This window comes from Salvelinus alpinus, chromosome 17 (assembly GCF_045679555.1).
Source record: "Salvelinus alpinus chromosome 17, SLU_Salpinus.1, whole genome shotgun sequence".
Classification (NCBI taxonomy): Eukaryota; Metazoa; Chordata; class Actinopteri; order Salmoniformes; family Salmonidae; genus Salvelinus; species Salvelinus alpinus.
In genome coordinates, this window is record NC_092102.1 from 14,690,349 (window position 1) to 14,709,509 (window position 19,161).

Here is a 19,161-nt window from a genome sequence, read left to right on the forward strand (position 1 = left end):
CACAGACACAATGTACATTTGAAACCCGGAGGATGAGACATGAAAGCACATGAACAATAACTTATTTCCGCAGTGGTCCTGAAAGGTTTATTATATTCTTTTGACAAAATGTCTAAGAATTTGACCTCTCTCCAACAGATCCGAGTATTTCAGTGTTTGACCAGTACAATGGCAGCAGGTGGCTGTTGTAACTTGTAACTTGCCTTCCTCTAGGGCTGGTTTCTCTCCCGTCCGTCCATCTGTAGTAATTGTCCCGTCTCCAGCCAGATGAGACAGATGGGGGAACAGACCTTTCTTAATCCGCGTGTGACACTTCCTCTGGCGCACCATGAAGCCACCGATCCCTGCGGGAAATATAAACGTTTATTTGAATGTGACCGTCATAGAGCGGTGACAAATGATATGCTCTCACTACAGGGGTCTGTTGGACAGACCTGGGTTCTAATAGTATCTGTTTCCTTTCAAATACTTTCCGTGTTTGGATGACTTCGTCAACCATTTTGAAAAGAAGGTCGACGACATCCGATCCTCGTTTGCTAAGTCAAACGACACCGCTGGTTCTGCTCACACTGCCCTACCCTGTGCTCTGACCTCTTTCTCCCCTCTCTCTCCAGATGAAATCTCGCGTCTTGTGACGGCCGGCCGCCCAACAACCTGCCCGCTTGACCCTATCCCCTCCTCTCTTCTCCAGACCATTTCCGGAGACCTTCTCCCTTACCTCACCTCGCTCATCAACTCATCCCTGACCGCTGGCTACGTCCCTTCCGTCTTCAAGAGAGCGAGAGTTGCACCCCTTCTGAAAAAACCTACACTCGATCCCTCCGATGTCAACAACTACAGACCAGTATCCCTTCTTTCTTTTCTCTCCAAAACTCTTGAACGTGCCGTCCTTGGCCAGCTCTCCCGCTATCTCTCTCAGAATGACCTTCTTGATCCAAATCAGTCAGGTTTCAAGACTAGTCATTCAACTGAGACTGCTCTTCTCTGTATCACGGAGGCGCTCCGCACTGCTAAAGCTAACTCTCTCTCCTCTGCTCTCATCCTTCTAGACCTATCGGCTGCCTTCGATACTGTGAACCATCAGATCCTCCTCTCCACCCTCTCCGAGTTGGGCATCTCCGGCGCGGCCCACGCTTGGATTGCGTCCTACCTGACAGGTCGCTCCTACCAGGTGGCGTGGCGAGAATCTGTCTCCTCACCACGTGCTCTCACCACTGGTGTCCCCCAGGGCTCTGTTCTAGGCCCTCTCCTATTCTCGCTATACACCAAGTCACTTGGCTCTGTCATAACCTCACATGGTCTCTCCGATCATTGCTATGCAGACGACACACAACTAATCTTCTCCTTTCCCCCTTCTGATGACCAGGTGGCGAATCGCATCTCTGCATGTCTGGCAGACATATCAGTGTGGATGACGGATCACCACCTCAAGCTGAACCTCGGCAAGACGGAGCTGCTCTTCCTCCCGGGGAAGGACTGCCCGTTCCATGATCTCGCCATCACGGTTGACAACTCCATTGTGTCCTCCTCCCAGAGCGCTAAGAACCTTGGCGTGATCCTGGACAACACCCTGTCGTTCTCAACTAACATCAAGGCGGTGGCCCGTTCCTGTAGGTTCATGCTCTACAACATCCGCAGAGTACGACCCTGCCTCACACAGGAAGCGGCGCAGGTCCTAATCCAGGCACTTGTCATCTCCCGTCTGGATTACTGCAACTCGCTGTTGGCTGGGCTCCCTGCCTGTGCCATTAAACCCCTACAACTCATCCAGAACGCCGCAGCCCGTCTGGTGTTCAACCTTCCCAAGTTCTCTCACGTCACCCCGCTCCTCCGCTCTCTCCACTGGCTTCCAGTTGAAGCTCGCATCCGCTACAAGACCATGGTGCTTGCCTACGGAGCTGTGAGGGGAACGGCACCTCAGTACCTCCAGGCTCTGATCAGGCCCTACACCCAAACAAGGGCACTGCGTTCATCCACCTCTGGCCTGCTCGCCTCCCTACCACTGAGGAAGTACAGTTCCCGCTCAGCCCAGTCAAAACTGTTCGCTGCTCTGGCCCCCCAATGGTGGAACAAACTCCTTCACGACGCCAGGACAGCGGAGTCAATCACCACCTTCCGGAGACACCTGAAACCCCACCTCTTTAAGGAATACCTAGGATAGGATAAAGTAATCCTTCTCACCCCCCCCCCCCCCTTAAAAGATTTAGATGCACTATTGTAAAGTGGCTGTTCCACTGGATGTCATAAGGTGAATGCACCAATTTGTAAGTCGCTCTGGATAAGAGCGTCTGCTAAATGACTTAAATGTAAATGTAATGTAAATGTAAATGTAAATGTAAATGTAAAATGTAATGTGTTTGATTGAGTCTGTCTGGAGTGCCAGACCTGCACTTTTAGGACTATTCTATTAGTCCCATTGCACCAGGCAAGCTCAATCAAGCGGGGCTAAAGCGTCGCAAAAGAAACAAATAGTATTTTAACCAATATGTCTAGTTAGAGTGCCCTCTGACCTGGTCTGTAGGGTTTCCTCTTCCTCTTCTTCCCCTCGTCAGTCTCCTCTACTCCTCCTTTGAGGAGGCCCTCCTCCATCCCCTCACCACCTCCTTCTGCTCCCAGCTCTCTGTCTGGGCTCCCTGGAGGCTCCTGTTTTACACCAGGGGCTCCGGTCTCACATTCCATGGGCTCCCCACAGCCTGGAAAAACAGAGAGCGAGAGATCCATGGTCAATGCAGAGGAAGTGACAGACCGAAGTGGGTACACAAATACATGCATGAGATAAGGAATCACCTCTTGAAGAACAATAAATGTTAATCAATCAATTAAGAAGGTCCAAGATGACCTTTCAAAGCATATAAAAAAGGTCAACAAATATTTTCAAAAAACTCTTGATAGAGGGTGTTCAGAACACACATCTAGGATCAGTGTGCAACCCTAAATCTGAACCTGAAACCCATTAGGGGATAATGGCAAATCTGACCTTCGATCAGTGTCAAGGCACGGGGCAATTTCATCCTCCTCCTATAGAAACCCTGGATACTTAGAGAAACAAAACAGCAGAAAGTCCACCCACCTTTTCCCTCGTCCCCGTCTCCCTCGCCGTCTCGTAGCTCAATGCCGTCATGTCCTCCGTCGCCACACAGCATATCCAGGCGGGAACGCCGCTGCCGTCTCTTGTGTAGGGGAGACATAGAAATGCTACGCAGCAGGGACATGCCCGTCTCGGTCAGCCACACTCCCTCCAACCGGTAGAACTGACGCTCTGAGTGGGACAGGGAGGAGCGAGGGTTGATGACTGATAAAACTACACAAACATTTGATGAGTGAGAGCTATTTCTACTAAACAAACAACAATTACATGGATACATACAAATAAAAATGTGACGATTGTTAAAACTACAAGAGGTCGGTGTAAGGCACCTTGGGAGGTGAGAAAACGTCATGTGTCCTTACAAATAAACAGTTAAAAAGAGAGAAAACCAACCTGGTTCTTTTATCTTCATGGCTGTCATGTAGGTCGTATCCACTGTTACTGCAGACAATCCGAGGGGGAAGTTGTGAGAATTACAGAACACATTTCATTTCGTCACCGTTTTCACTTTCTTCTAATCAAATGGACTGGTTTTAAGTTGATAGGCTTACCTATGGGTTTGGGGACGTAGGGAGTGCAGGATGTGCAGGCAAAGCCCTCATCAGAAGCTTGCTCCACCTCGTCCTCAGTGTACAGACTCTCACATACCGCGTGCACCCATCTACATGAAGAGAAACACATGATGAAAGAGATACCTCTCTTTCTGGACAAAGCATTACATGGTACAACCATAACAGTAGAACGGGGGTCCCTAAAGGATATGTCTTGGGTCCTCTTCTCTTTAGCCTAATATACACACATACATAGTTGAAGTCGGAGGTTTACATACATTTAGGTAGGAGTCATTAAAACTCGTTTTTCAATGACTCCACAAATTTCTTGTTAACAAACTAAAGTTTTGGCAAGTCGGTTAGAACATCTACTTTGTGCTTGACACAAGTAATTTTTCCAACAATTGTTTACAGACAGATTATTTCACTGTATCACAATACCAGTGGGTCAGAAGTTTACATGCACTAAGCTGACTGTGCTTTTAAACAGCTTGGAAAACTCCAGAAAATGATGTCATGCTTTTAGAAGCTTCTGATAGGCTAATTGACATCATTTGAGTCAATTGGAGGTGTACCTGTGGATATATTTCAAGGCCTACCTTCAAACTCAGTGCCTCTTTGCTTGACATCATGGGAAAATCAAAAGAAATCAGCCAAGACCTCAGAAACAAAATTGTAGACCTCCACAAGTCTGGATCATCCTTGGGAGAAATTTCCAAACTCCTGAAGGTACCACGTTCAGTGGTACCTTCAAACTGTACAAACAATAGTACGCAAGTATAAACACCATGGGACCACACAGCCGTCATACCGCTCAGGAAGGAGACACGTTCTGTCTCATAGAGATGAACTTACTTTGGTTGCAAAATTGCAAATCAATCCCAGAACAGCAGCAAAGGACCATGTGAAGATGCTGGAGGAAACAGGTACAAAAGTATCTATATCCACAGTAAAACGAGTCCTATATCGCCATAACCTGAAAGGCCGCTCAGCAAGAAAGAAGCCACTGCTCCAAAACCGCCATAAAAAAGCCAGACTACGTTCTGCAACTGCACATGGTGACAAAGGTCATACTTTTTGGAGAAATGTCCTCTGGTCTGATGAAACAAAAATAGAACTGTTTGGCCATAATGACCATCGTTATGTTTGGAGGAAAAAGGGGGAGGCTTGCAAGCCGAAGAACACCATCCCAACCGTGAAGCACGGGGGTGGCAGCATCATGATGTGGGGGTACTTTGCTGCAGGAGGGACTGGTGCACTTCACAAAATAGATGGCATCACGAGGGAGGAAAATTATGTGGATATATTGAAACAACATCTCAAGACATCAGTCAGGAAGTTAAAGCTTGGTTGCAAATGGGTCTTCCAAATGGACAATGACCCCAAGCATACTTCCAAAGTTGTGGCAAAATGGCTTAAGGACAACAAAGTCAAGGTATTGGAGTGACCATCACAAAGTCCTGACCTCATCCCATAGAAAATGTGTGGGCAGAACTGAAAAAGCATGTGTGAGCAAGGAGGCCTACAAACCTGACTCAGTTACACCAGCTCTGTCTGGAGGAATAGGCCAAAATTCACCCAACTTATTGTGGGAAGCGTTTGGAAGGCTACCTGAAATGTTTGACCCAAGTTAAACAATTTAAAGGCAATGCTACCTTATACTAATTGAGTGTATGTAAACTTCTGACCCACTGGGAATGTGATGAAAGAAATCAAAGCTGAAATAAATAATTCTCTCTACTATTATTCTGACATTTCACATTCTTAAAATAAAGTGGTGATCCTAACTGACCTAAGACGGAATTTTTACTAGGATTAAATGTCAGGAATTGTGAAAAACTGAGTTTAAATGCATTTGGCTAAGGTGTATGTAAACTTCCGACTTCAATTGTACATACAAACATACAGTTGAAGTCGGAAGTTTACATACACCTTATAAGTGAAATAATCTGTCTAAACAATTGTTGAAAATTTTACTTGTGTCATGCACAATGTAGATGTCCTAACCGACTTGCCAAAACTATAGTTTGTTAACAAGAAATTTGTGGAGTGGTTGAAAAACGAGTTTTAATGACTCCAACCTAAGTGTATGTAAACTTCCGACTTCAACTGTGTCTTTAGCTATTTTCTACATTGTAGAATAGTGAAGACATCAAATCTATGAAATAACACACATGGAATCATGTAGTAACCAAAAAAAGTGTTAAACAAATATATTAGATATTCTTCAAAGTAGCCACCTTTCGCCTTGATGACAGCTTTGCACACTCTTGGCATTCTCTCAACCAGCTCTATGAATTAGTCACCTGGAATGCATTTCAATTAACAGGTGTGCCTTGTTAAAAGTTAATTTGTGGAATTTCTTTCCTTCTTAATGCGTTTGGGCCAATCAGTTGTGTTGTGACAAGGTAGAGGTGGTATACAGAAGACAGCCCTATTTGGTAAAAGACCAAGTCAATATTATAGCAAGAACAGCTCAAATAAACAAAGAAAAACACCAGTCCATCATCACTTTAAGACATGAAGGTCAGTCAATCCGGAAAATTTCAAGAACTTTCTTCAAGTGCAGTTGCAAAAGCCATCAAACACTATGATGAAACTGGATAAGTTCATTAGAGTTACCAGCCTCAAAAATTGCAGCCCAAATAAATGCTTCACAGAGTTCAAGTAAAAGACACATTACAACATCAACTCTTCAGAGGAGACTGCGTGAATCAGGCCTTCATGGTCAAATTGCTGCAAAGAAACCACTACTAAAGGACACCAATAACAAGAAGATACTTCCTTGGGCCAAGAAACACAAGCAATGCACATTAGACCAGTGGAAATATGTCCTTTGGTCTGATGAGTCCAAATTTTAGATTTTTGGTTCCAACCACCGTGTCTTTGTGGGGCGCAGAGTAGGTGCACGGATGATCTCCGCATGTGTGGTTCCCACAGTGAAGCATGGAGGAGGTGGTATGATGATTTAATTAGAATTCAAGGCAACCTTAAACAGCATGGCTACCACAGCATTCTGCAGCGAAATGCCATCCCATCTGGTTTGCGCTTAGAGGGACTATCATTTGTTTTTCAACAGGACAATGACCCAACACACCTCCAGGCTGTGTAAGGGCTATTTGACCAAGAAGGAGAGTGATGGACTGCTGCATCAGATGACCTGGCCTCCACAATCACCCGACCTCAACCCAACTGAGATGGTTTGGAATAAGTTGGACCATAGAGTGAAGGAAAAGCAGCCAACAAGTGCTCAGCATATGTGGGAACTCCTTCAAGACTGTTGGAAAAGCATTCCAGGTGAAGCTGGTTGAGAGAATGCCAAGAGTGTGCAAAGCTGTTATCAAGGCAAAGTATGGCTACTTTGAAGAAGCTCAAATAAAAATATATATTTTGATTTGTTTAACAATTTTATGGTTACTAAATGATTCCATGTGTTATTTCATAGTTTTGATGTCTTCACTATTATTCTACAATGTAGAAAATAGTAAAAATAAAGAAAACCCTTGAATGAGTAGGTATCCAAACTTCTGACGGGTAGTGTACTAGTATCTTTATCTCAACAACCTTCCAGATATCTGTATGTATGTTTGTGTAGTTGTAATGAGTGGTACCCACCTGTCACAGTGTTGGCACTGCAGCAGCAGCTCTTCCTCCATGAAGTTCTCCCTGCAGACAGGGCAGGTGACCAGGCTGGCACAGGGGCCACAGTGGGTGTAGTTGTTCTGCCACTCACAGTGGAACCCCGGGCTGCTGGCACCACACTGCATACAGCTCACACACCTACACAAGGAACAGACAACAAGGACAATGAGCAATCAGGTTCAAGTACACTACCAAAATGTTCAAAATGGTGGTGTAATTCTTGTTGCTGGTTGTTCGTGAAAACGTATAAGTTCAGATGTAACCGAGAAACAGAAAGTAAAAAGACAGACATTGAGCTTTTAAAGTTAGGCTTCAGGACTTTTTTTGTGTGTGTGCATACTATGCAGATTCTGGTGAAGTGAATTTACACTTTAACCTTATTCAGTCCCAAAAACATGACTGAACAGGCTATCACGGTGAAAGATTTGCTGTCGTTGCTTCTTTATGGGTATATTTGAAGAGAGAGAGCTGGGATAAATTTTTACCATTTGCATTTCCATCCCCCCTTGGGTACAGTGTGTAGGGGTGGGTCCAGGCAGTAGGTGTGGTAGCTGACGTCACAGTCGTCACACAGCAGCAGGCGGGCCGGGTCCGAGGCCTTGCCGCACACCTCACACACGATACATTCCAGACAACGCCAGCCCTTACGCAGCATCATCTTAGTCATCTGCAGGAGGAAGGAGAAGAGGGGATACAGTGTAAAAAATATAAAAAAATACAAAATAAACATTTAACAGTTCACGTTTGATTTCTGAAAATGGCATCAAGATGAAGCCAGAGGCTAGTAACTCTTGAACCTTTGTTTTATTTCTTTACAGTGGCCTATTGCAAAGCATCTGCGAAAGGAGCGCTACGTAACATTATCAGGAAGACTAGCTGTATAAAGATGTTATAAAGAAGTTGCTTACTTTGCTGTTCACACAGTATGGATGGTAACACTGTGCACACTGAGCACATGCCAACAGCTGCCCCTCCACACCCTTCCCAAAACTGCCACACACCACACACATGTCCTGAGAGAGAGAGAGAGAGAGAGAGGGGAGGTGAAAGAGAGAAGGGGAAAACACAGACAGCTTAGGTTACAGTGAAAATGCTTAAAAATGTCTAAGATTGTCTGACATGGTACATGCCAAAGGGGAACTGGAAAAATATCAAACTGAAAAGCATGAGACCAGAATTACCTGAAGCAGGACGAATTTATCGGTGTTGGAGAAGAGCACCACCGTGTTCTGCATAGCCTCATCTTCCTCCCCCTCCTCCTCCTCCTTACTCAGTCCAGTGTCTGCTGCTGTCATGCTCAGCTGGGATAAGCAATAACACATAGAGAGCCAATCACATTCTGATATCAAGTTACAATCAAGTGATCTGTATCGAATGAACGTTAGACAGAGATCAAGTTCCAAACATTCTACAAATTGCCGCTGTGGTTTGTGTCTATGGTAAGGTTCAATGTCGACATTTGATGACATAATGAAGTGAGTGAGTGAGTGAGCGAGTTAGTGAATAAATTACATTTGAATGTTTCGGTGTCGTCGATCGGTTTTACTCACCAGGAAGGCGTCGATGCAGGAGGCCATGGCTTTGAGGCGGTTCCTTCCACCACGGCCCCTCCCACCGCCACCACCGCGAGGGCGCCGCTTCCCCGGGAAACTGCTGCTGCCCCGCCCCTAAAAAGACCAACACCAACTGTGTCAGTACCTCATCACATACAATAACTGACAGGTTTTAGAACTGATGAATAAGACCACTGCATCTAGCCATTGGCCAACATATATTGTAACCTCAACGTCATTGTGAAATGGGCCTATCATAACAAAAGCCCTATGACAGAGTTAGACTTTTGAATGAGTGTTGATTGTCTATGGACACCGACTTGTTACTGGACCATACCTGTTTGACCCGGGAGCGTCCCGGAGAGCCTCTCCTCTTCTTCTCCCCGTCTGGTTTGAGGGGGTCAAAGGGCAGCGAGTCGTCCGTCTCAGTGAGCAGGGAGTCGGAACGCGAGCGTCCGGTGGGCATCAGGCTAAGCTCCATGGACAGCTGTCAAATCAAAATCGAGCTTTATTCAAAGTGCGTTTAAAATCACAAAACACACTAAACAGTAAAACAATAAAATGACAGTAAAAGCAAACGAGAAGCAGTAAAAGGGATGAAAATAGAAACATAAAACTCCATGGATGTCTAAAACAACAAAATGACTGATTAAAAGGGCACTCTGCGGTTGCTACATCCATTTTTTTGACTGGATGGTCAGTCCTTGTATCTATAGCTCTGTCCATGAATTTGAGAGGTTACATTTCTCCAACCCCTCAGCTTTTTACCAAAACAGTAGCAGGGTGACACTTTGTTATTGTTTGAACTGCAGATTTCCCTTTAAAAAAAGGCCAAGCTTTAAACGTGATTTATAAATGTCAATGTGTCTGCCCCCAGTACCTGTGCGTCAGGCTCTGCCTCAGCCTCGTTCTCGGCCGGGGAGCCCAGGAAGCCAGAGCTGCTCTCGTCCCCGTGACTCTGGTGGCTCTGGTTGGACATCTCATCCAGGAGGAGTTGATCAGGCTTCGTCTCCTCCTGCTCCTCCGTGGGGTCCTGGGGCTCCTGCTTGATCTTGACCCTTCTGTGATGACTATGATGACCCTCTCCGTCTGCCTCCTTCCCCTGCTGCTCCTCCTCTTCTACAAACTCCTCCTCCTCAGAGTGAGTCCCCCTGTCCTCCATGTCCACAGTAGAAGGAGCAGCCTCCTGTGTGTCGGCCTGTGGAGCAGGAGGAATGGGAGACCCTGAGCGTTCCTCCTTTAGCCCGGCCTCATCTGTGTCCATGGAAACATGCTCCGCCTCTTGCATGGGAGGGGTCGGTGACTCTGGCGAGTCCCAAATGGATGGCTTGGTGGTAGACATGCCCTCACCGCTTATCTTCTCCTCCTCCTGTGTAGACTGCTGCTCTGTTGAGGGCTTGACCTCCTCCTCCCTCTCCTTCTCCTTTCTGTGGTCAGGGCCGAGCTGCACTACTGGTGCTGGTTCTGGTGACTGCGGTGGTTGCTGTTCTGGTGACTCCGGAGACTCAAGGACAGGGACATAGCTGACCTGGGGATGGGGCATCTGGTTGGAAACATCCTCTGTTCTCTCTTCCGCAACAGCCACAGGTAAACTAGGAGCCTCCTGTTGTTCGGTTGTTTGACATTCTTCTGTAACCTCAGCCTGGACCATGGGCTGTTCTGTAGGGACTACCTCCGTTTCCAGCTGAGGCCCCGCCTCCATGGTGCTCTCAGTCGTTTCTACCACTTTAGCCTCCGTCCCTGTTGAAAAGAAAGTCAGCTTCACCACTCCCATCATGCACTCTGTGTACTACCATTTATCGCGCGTCACAAAAAATTGTATGGCTTAGGTAAGAACGCGGGTAGAGTTTGTCATGCCGCTCTTTCAGAGATGGAGCTAACTGTTAACTCTTCCCTTTTATCAAGTATAACATCAACAAAACACAGGCAAGTCAACCTACCCAGCTCCATGGGCACCTCCTCGTTCGTCTTGGTCTCCGCCTGTTCTATCGTCACCTCCTCAGACACGCCCGTCTGCCTTTCCATCGGAACTTCAGCTGCTGCGTCCGTCTGGATTGTCATCTCGGCAACGGTGTCCGTCCGTCCTTCTATCGTCACCTCGGACCCCGCCTCTGTGGGCTGCATCTCCATTGTGTCCGTCTGTCCGTCAGTCTGTGTGACAGGGTCTGGCGCAGGCTCTCTGTCTCGGCAGAGCGAACAGATGCACTTTTCCTCAGGTGGCTCCGACGTAGAGGAGCACTCACTGTGCACCCACCTAGGTCGATGACAGAGGAATGGTCAAGAATGAACGAAGGTGGGACAAATTCTACATAAAAAGTTAGCAATGACTGCGGCTGTTCTTTAGGCTGAGGGTCTAGGCCGGGTTACTGTCAAATATTTTGTTAACTCGATGAGAAAGGCGTTCTAAATCGTTTCGATTGATTGATTTACTTATTGATTCCTTCTGAGGCGGTAGACTTACCTGTTGCAGGTGATACAACGCGGCAGAGTGACTGGTGGTTCCGAGACTTTGCCGCAGACGCCACACGTAGAACTGCGGGTACGTTGGCAGCCCTCACACACGGCATAGTTGTCAAACCACTGGGCCGAGCCGGGCTGCGTCAGACCATTAGCACCACAGTCCGTACACACCCGACACCTCTGAGATGGGGGATACACCGCGGGAAATTAAAGAGGTTATTCACACAGGAAACACACAGTGATTATTTTCCGATACGTTCACCGAGAAAAGGTTATATTCTCGCATATTCATACTTTAACTGACAGAATTGTCCTTAAAAAGCCTCCAAATAAACAGATGAATAACTTTAACCATTTACAGTAACATGTGTTTATTGTCAACACATGGGTAAGGACTTCAATTATAGGGCAGTCTCCTTTCCTAACAGAGGAGACTACGGCAGGAGTAGCAATATCAGCTCCGGTTCAGCACACTCTTACTCTGCACTTCCATGTGTCGGAGGGAAGAGAGACCATGGCTGGCTGGAGACAGAAGGTGTGGTAGCCCTTATCGCAGGCATCACATACTAACATCACAGAGTCTTCCCCTGGTTGCCTGGAAAATGAGAGAGAACGTGATTTGATTCAGTAACAGCTGTATGCATTGTTTCTAAGATGCAATAGACTAGAACAGCCCAGAGTGTTTTCCTGAAAAAGTCCCATGATCAGGGAAACCCCTGCCCCTACTAATTTGGAGCATGTGGGTAGATGGTTTCACAGTTTCCCAGAGGGCACATCAATCCAGTGAACAAAAAAAAGAAGTGTATATGTAAAAAGAGAGCGATTTTTCCAGTTCAAAAATGGATTACCCATTGGGACAGCAAGGAGACACTCACCTGCATGTCTGGCACACTTTACACTCTGGGCACTGCCACCCTGATCTCTGTATGGGCGTGGCGCTGATCTCCAGACAGGCGGCGTGGTAGTGCTGCCCACAGCCCGTACAGAACAGTAGGTCCAGCAGCTCCCCGGCAGAGTCACAGACGGCGCACCGTGCCTCCTCACCCGCTGGAAGGCAGACAAACCATAGTTAGCCAACCAAATGATCAAGTGACCACACATACAGACACCAACCAAACGATCGAGTGACCAAATCACACACAAACACACACACATACTGTACCTCACAGTTACAGAGCATAACCTAATGATCGAGTTGGGGCTTTGGACCTCAACATTGGGAGGTGTCCTTACCCATCTCCTCAGCCTTGTCTATGTGCTCTGGACAGAGGAGAGCCAGCAGCTTCATGGACTGAAAGGAGCCGCTGGCAGCAGAGCAGGGGAAGTGGTAGAACCGTGAGCAGCCCTCAGCATGGCAGCGGATGGTAGCACCCAGACGCTTGCAATATTCACACAGCTAAACAGAAGGTTCAGAGACAACGTTAAGGGTGAGACACTAGAGGGAAGAATTTGAGCTACAACAAAGAAATGTTAGAGGAGAGAATATAGAACCACAGCATTCAAATGAATTGTACTTCTTAATACTATTGAGAGTGCAGGTTTTTCCTTTCCTAAGAATTTCTGAAAACCATTACTGAAGGTGCCTGCAGGTTTAATGGCAGGTACATTCTATGTTACACTAAGCTGAACCCAGAACAGCCCAGAACCCTGCACAGCTTTGTATCAGTGTTCAGTGGAGTTCTTCTTTAAAACTTCTGGTCAGCAACAATTGTTAACATTATATAGCGAGTCCTGGAATCTATAAAGGCATTTGTCATTTGTGTCATCTACGAGTGGTCAACTTACCCGCTGTGTCCCTGAGATGACGGCCTTGTCCACATTCTCCAGCTCCTCCTCAGCCTCCTCCGCCTGCTTCACCCCATCTGACCACAGCGCACACCAGTGATGCACCCAGCAACCCCCTGCTCAACACATTAACAATCAGATACTACACCTGTATGGTCTCTGGCTTCTGTTCTGATCAATAATTGGAATTTCTGTAAAATGCCTTATAATATGGGTTTGGAGATAGACTTACTATGTAAACTGCACTGCGTGTACAAGCTCCCCAGTGGGTAACATATTAGTAACACACCCCACCCCCCCACCCTTTTTTAAGCCTCTATTTTCCTAATCCCACTGAGGTCAAAAGAACTCTACCTCAAGGAAGACCTGACCAAGAAAACAGTTTCAGTAAAACAAAATAAAATAAAAAAGTGATGTGTGGAGTCCCACCTGTGTCTTCCAACTGTGCTGCCAGACAGGATGCGTCGGAGTTGGAGAATCCGATGGAAGAAAGGTCATCGTTCCCAGGCCCTGGCAGTGATGAAGCTGCGGGCTCAAGGGCCAACCGGGAGGAAGATGGCCCAAAATGTCGGAGTTCCCGTTGTCCATGCAAGCTGCGCTCCACGCAGTTACAGAGAGCACAAGCCCTCACGCTGCTCTCCCTGTGCAGACAGACAGTGTCAGACTAATAACATGCAGGTAAGGGGATGCAAAAAAGGAATAATGTGCAGGTCAACAAGAAGCAAAATGACTATAGCACTCACTTCAAACATCAATACTTTTACATTCCATATTATAGTTCAACATTAACAACTTAAATCCAGCAAAGCTTATTTGGGAGTACACCTCTGATTTCACATCTCCCATGTAATGCTGGGCAGTGCACTACGGCCCTCATGATCTGACGAGTTTCATCACCTCTTAGCAGACCAATGGGAGTCTACTCTAAAAATCTTTGTGGAGAATGTCATCTGGGTGTGTGACTGGTATTGGAATGTGCCGATAAATGTCATTTGAAATGTTGAAGAAATTTTTTTCCCAAAACATCTAAAAATGGACTTACACATGTGTGTTGGAAGTGGCAGCAGCAGTGTCCGACATGTCCTCTGCAGCAGAAGGGGCCTCTGACTCCCCCTCTGAGGGGACTGGCTGCTCTGTAGGGGCGCTTTCATCAGCTGGGTGAGGAATCATAACATTAGTCCACATGTTTTTTTATCAATGGATATTGCTTTTTAAAGTAAGTGGCATTCTGATAACCTTTGAGAAGAAGATTCCTATACAGGCTACTGTATGAAAATCTATTACAAAAAAATGTGCAACGACAATTTAATTCTGGTATATCTATTGATTAATGTTCTAATAAATCAAATCTGCTCAATAACACCTACATTATAGAAGCTAGATTAGCATTTCTTGGAGAATAGTTGCAGAGGAAGTAATGAAACTGACATTATACATTTGTGAAGCCTTGAAATAAAACAAATGTGTGTAGTTGAAAATGATTCAAATTATCAACAACTACTATTTTCTGACCACAGCACATATATCATTGTACCTGTCGGATCAGAGACATTTTCTTCGCAGTTTGATTTCGGCTTGTCCATCCCCTCTGCTGATCTCCTTGACAGAGACCTGAAACATAAACAAACAGTAAAGTCACCGAATTATATTAGAGACAAGCCACGTTATTATATACCAAAATAAACAATAACATTACATATGCACATGATTTACTACATATTCTTACGCGGGAAAAACCAACAACTACCGGTTGTCACAGTTATGTTATCGGACTTCCAATCGCAAAATCGTGCGAGGCTCAATTTCCTTTTGTGCAGGGCAGAAGCTCGATATTTCACATTGTTGCAGTAGCTATAATAGCTAGATTATTAAATAGACAGCCGACGTCAGTTGGCTGTTTTGGCTATCTCATAACCTCAGACGACTGACAAATCCAAGAGAGACGTCTAAATATAACTAGTTAACGTTCGTAGGAAAATAACTAATTCAATACAAACCTTTAGTTATTTGCATTGGGATACTAAATGCATCATTTTGATACACGTCATCGATTGACCGCGATCCAATCAATCGGAATGAATATGGCTGTTTATGTGCTCAAATGTAGTTGAAACCGCCAGCTACGTCGTTAACTGATAGCCCTCTTGCTAACCAAGTAGCTAGCTGGCTACCCGTGATTCGCAAACTATTTGCGTGAAAATAGCGTTTCGGTGACTAGCTAAATATATTAGAAATGTTTGAAGACATTTCAATCTTTGTTTTGCCAGCAATACATAATCCAAACCCGCACAAGTCATGTATGAAAAAGAACAAAATATAGGAACTTAAAATGTTGTTTTCTTTAAATAAAACAACCCTAAACCGAGATACACAAAGAAAATACAACTTCCGTGTACATGACTTCCTGTTGCAACAGTGTCAATTTCGTGCTGAAGCCATACCACTGTGGAGCAGAGTTCCGCTAAAATTATACGGACTAAAGGTACAGTGAAAAAATATTACATTGTTGAGTAATCGATTTGTTAACCATGTAGACTACATTTTCCAATATGTAGCAATATGACATATTTAGTGAGAGTTGAAGTCACACAACTATGCCACCTCCAGTAATGGCTGCAGCCCAAATTAACCCAACAACAGTTAGTTTGTTTTCTGTAGTTGTGCCTTTGTTTATTGAAAAAGTATAGATATCAAACAATCACATAGCGCTCAGCGCAAATGTGCATGTGCCAATTGAATCTCAGCAAGGAAACAGTCAGTGGTTGTATTTTATAGAAAAAGTATGGATTTAAAACAAAGAAAGGCACGCAACTACAGAGGACAAACATAGGTACATGGTTAGTGTTTATATAATGTACATTTATTTATCTTGGGCGAATCAATGTAGTCAGAGCTGAATTTCACAAAGCCTGGTCTCTGCTCCACTCCGTTGGTGGAGTTCATCAGAAACTTCCTTCAACATTGCAGTTTAGTCAGCTAATTGGGCAGGAGTTAGCCTTGTGGTTAGAGCGTTGGACTAGTAACAGAAAGGTTGCAAGATCGAATCCCCGAGCTGACAAGGTAAAAATCTGTCCCACTGTTCCTAGGCCGTCATTGTAAATAAGAATTTGTTCTTAACTGACTTGCCTAGTTAAATAAAGGTAAAATAAAAATCATATCCATGTCCTAACCTTCTCTACTGTGAAGTGAACAACTAATCAAATGTACCTCGCCTCCACATAATTTATGTAACGTACAATTAATTGTATGTAGTGATGTGTGGCTTTGGAGTCATAGGAGGTTGGTGGCACCCTAATTGGGGAGGACGGGCTCATAGTAATGGCTGGAACGGAATAGCATAGAACTCAAACACATGGTTTCCATGTGTTTGATAGCGTACTACATTCCAGATATTATGAGCCGTCCTCTCTTCAGCAGCCTCCTGTGTTTGGCGTATCCCATTCATCAATTTGTTTTACTATATTGGGTCTACTGTAAGACAAACTCACAAATCCCTGTGTTAGGGCTATACCTGTGTTTATTACAGCAAGCCACAGTATTGCTCATTCCAGTGCAGCTGGTTGTGTTCAGAATCAGATCACAATTTGCACATCTTCTTGCAATGAAAATTAGGAAGATGGCTACAATTTGCACATCAACATGAAGTAGGCACATAACTTGCCAAGTACCTCAACTCCATGATAATTTCATCCACAGAGTTGAGCGTGCGCTATGCAGTTGATACTTCAAAACGTACATCTTAAACCCTTACTGTGTACCTATGTCCTCTGTTGCACGCCTTTGTTAGCAGAAATCCATACATTGTAATAAAACAATCAAATACAACTACTGGCTGAGTCCTTGTTGAGATGCAATTGGCACATGCACATTCGCGTTGAGTTGTCATTTTATATCAACAGCAATGAGGGGGAAAAGTCGGTGGTTGTATTTGATCAAGGTTTAATTAAAAAGTATGGATTTCAGCTAACAAAGAAAGCCACGCAACAGAGGACAAACATAGCTACACGGTAAAGGTTTAACAGTGTACATTTAAGTATCGACTACATAGCAAATCGAAGGAGTCAGAGGTTCATTTCAAAAACTAATCTGCGAGCAACTCTGTGGATGAAATCATCGTGGAGTTGAGGTAGCAAGTTACTTGGTAAGCACATATAACTAGTATATCAAATTGTATAATTGGAATAACGCAGAATGGTCCATTTCCCTAAGAGACTGTTACCTAATATACAGTATAGGATACAATTAGACGTATCTTGTATTGTGACTTTTGTAAAGGGTGGCCATGTAACTAGTTAGCCATTTTGTAACCAAGCCAATAACTAGCTAGAATATATCAGTGATCACTATGATTACTATAAACACAGAACTGAAAGCCACCGACAACGACACAGCTAAATTAGTTGATTACCTATTCCGTTTACAGCGTATTTCAGTCACTTGTTAACGTTTAGAACGAAACTCGTGTAGCACACCGAGCTAACTACTAGTAGCAAGTTAACCAGCTAACCTTAGCTTGTCTGAATGGACCCTGATTTATGACCTAGTTAGCTATTGCCAAACAATGACCCTGCCTAACGTTAGTTAACCAAGAATAACACACTTGAGTCCACTTGATAGGCAACTACTAGCTAAAATCAACAATTCATATTTCCAAAACAGCAACCCCAAAGGTTGTTTGAATTAACCGTTGGGTAAACTAGCTACATGATTAATGAACATAGCTGCTAACTAGGAAACAAGATAGGTCGCTTGCCAACTAACGTTACGGCACTGAGTTGACTAGCTACGCAGTTGAAATAATAAGGGTGGCCAACAGTTAACTAAACATAGCTAGCTATGTTTAGTTATCTTGCTAAGCATGTAACGTTAGCTAACTTAGGTTAGCAGAGAGTAAATTCAAGTCGTTTGCTAACTAGTCGAAGTAGCGGTAGTTATAGTTAGCGAATTTAGTCAGTGTAGTTAACGCGTTAGCGATTGGCCATCCTTAATCAACTAGTTAGCTAATGTTAGCATTAAAGGTCAGGGAAATGGATTCGTCAAATAGCTGTTAAGTTATTCAACCAAACAACTCACCTTACAATGTGATGGTTGTGTCTTCATACATCAGATTACAATCCATTTTGCAGCAGGCTACACAGTTAAATAGTTGATGCTTGTCTCATTTTACTTAGCGGGCTAGCTAAAGCTACCCGGCTGGAGAAGGAGGTGAGTGGGGGAAGTGCACAGCGGGTGGCACGGCAGGCTGGATAACTAGCTTAGCTAGCTAGCTAGCCAGCCACGGTCGGAGCTGGAGAGGCAGAGTTGATACAGTTGCTAAAACGCTATGAAACTAATTCAACAAAAAGCAATGGTCGACAATTCTGCAATTGTAATCCTCCGGGAAAATGCACAATGAATATCGATGTTTCGAAACATAGGTGGAGAATGTTCAGTAGTTGATGCTAACTAAATTAGGTAACTGGCTAACGACACTAGCTAGCTTCAGCAGCTTGCTGGTCCGGAGATTACAGTAAATTTGCATCCGATATTCGATCCACAATTAGGCATTATCTCGATTTATTAGCGTGCTAAACTTTCAGGCAATATTTGAAACAATGTTTAAGACACTTGACGCCTTGAACGTTAGCTAGCTAGCTACTCTTGTCCGGATCACTTTCACTTAGACTTCATTGAACAAATCCACACGAGTGTGTTCCGTCAAGTGGCTAGCTAAATTAGCAGCTAGCAAGCTAATAACAACAACGTCAAACAAACATCTCAAATCTGCAAGGGAGGACATTTGCATGCGCAACAACAAATTGCTGGCTGGAAAGCTAGCTAGGTTAGCTCAAAGCCAACAATATATCTAACTTTTTCAGGATTATAATATTTTAGTGGATAGTTTATCCTAATTTTACAATAGAAGTCGGTGTGTGGCAGGTTAGTAATGTGTTTAAAGGGCGTGGGACGAAATTTTGGAAGCCATTATTTTTACTCCATAATGTCAGATCATCTGACTGAGACCAATGTCAATTACTAAACACGAAGCAAAACTGCGCCTGGTCAATGTCCATGCACGTTGTGGGAAATGTATTGAAGACCA

The 19,161-nt window shown here is 44.6% G+C and overlaps 1 protein-coding gene across 5 annotated transcripts in view; it reads right to left on the reverse strand.

Moving 5' to 3' along the window:
- Positions 1-18,791, reverse strand: part of kmt2d (lysine (K)-specific methyltransferase 2D) — a 46,471-nt gene extending 27,680 nt beyond the window's left edge. For 4 of the 5 annotated variants that reach the window (XM_071347390.1, XM_071347388.1, XM_071347389.1 and 1 more), the window contains exons 1-22: positions 18,153-18,791; positions 14,614-14,690; positions 14,122-14,233; positions 13,509-13,720; positions 13,080-13,195; positions 12,528-12,690; positions 12,170-12,341; positions 11,775-11,889; positions 11,296-11,474; positions 10,775-11,088; positions 9,715-10,574; positions 9,172-9,321; positions 8,832-8,948; positions 8,463-8,582; positions 8,190-8,294; positions 7,767-7,948; positions 7,255-7,419; positions 3,640-3,749; positions 3,482-3,529; positions 3,071-3,259; positions 2,511-2,693; positions 204-344 (exon numbers count right to left, since the gene is read on the reverse strand). In XM_071347390.1, coding sequence (XP_071203491.1) covers positions 204-344; positions 2,511-2,693; positions 3,071-3,259; positions 3,482-3,529; positions 3,640-3,749; positions 7,255-7,419; positions 7,767-7,948; positions 8,190-8,294; positions 8,463-8,582; positions 8,832-8,948; positions 9,172-9,321; positions 9,715-10,574; positions 10,775-11,088; positions 11,296-11,474; positions 11,775-11,889; positions 12,170-12,341; positions 12,528-12,690; positions 13,080-13,195; positions 13,509-13,720; positions 14,122-14,233; positions 14,614-14,662 — 3,802 coding nt within the window. In that variant the 5' untranslated portion in view covers positions 14,663-14,690; positions 18,153-18,791. Of the gene's footprint in view, positions 1-203; positions 345-2,510; positions 2,694-3,070; positions 3,260-3,481; positions 3,530-3,639; positions 3,750-7,254; positions 7,420-7,766; positions 7,949-8,189; positions 8,295-8,462; positions 8,583-8,831; positions 8,949-9,171; positions 9,322-9,714; positions 10,575-10,774; positions 11,089-11,295; positions 11,475-11,774; positions 11,890-12,169; positions 12,342-12,527; positions 12,691-13,079; positions 13,196-13,508; positions 13,721-14,121; positions 14,234-14,613; positions 14,691-15,076; positions 15,457-18,152 lie in introns of those variants that run through there. The other variant, XM_071347387.1, reaches the window with a different exon arrangement.
- Positions 18,792-19,161: the final 370 nt, after the last annotated feature.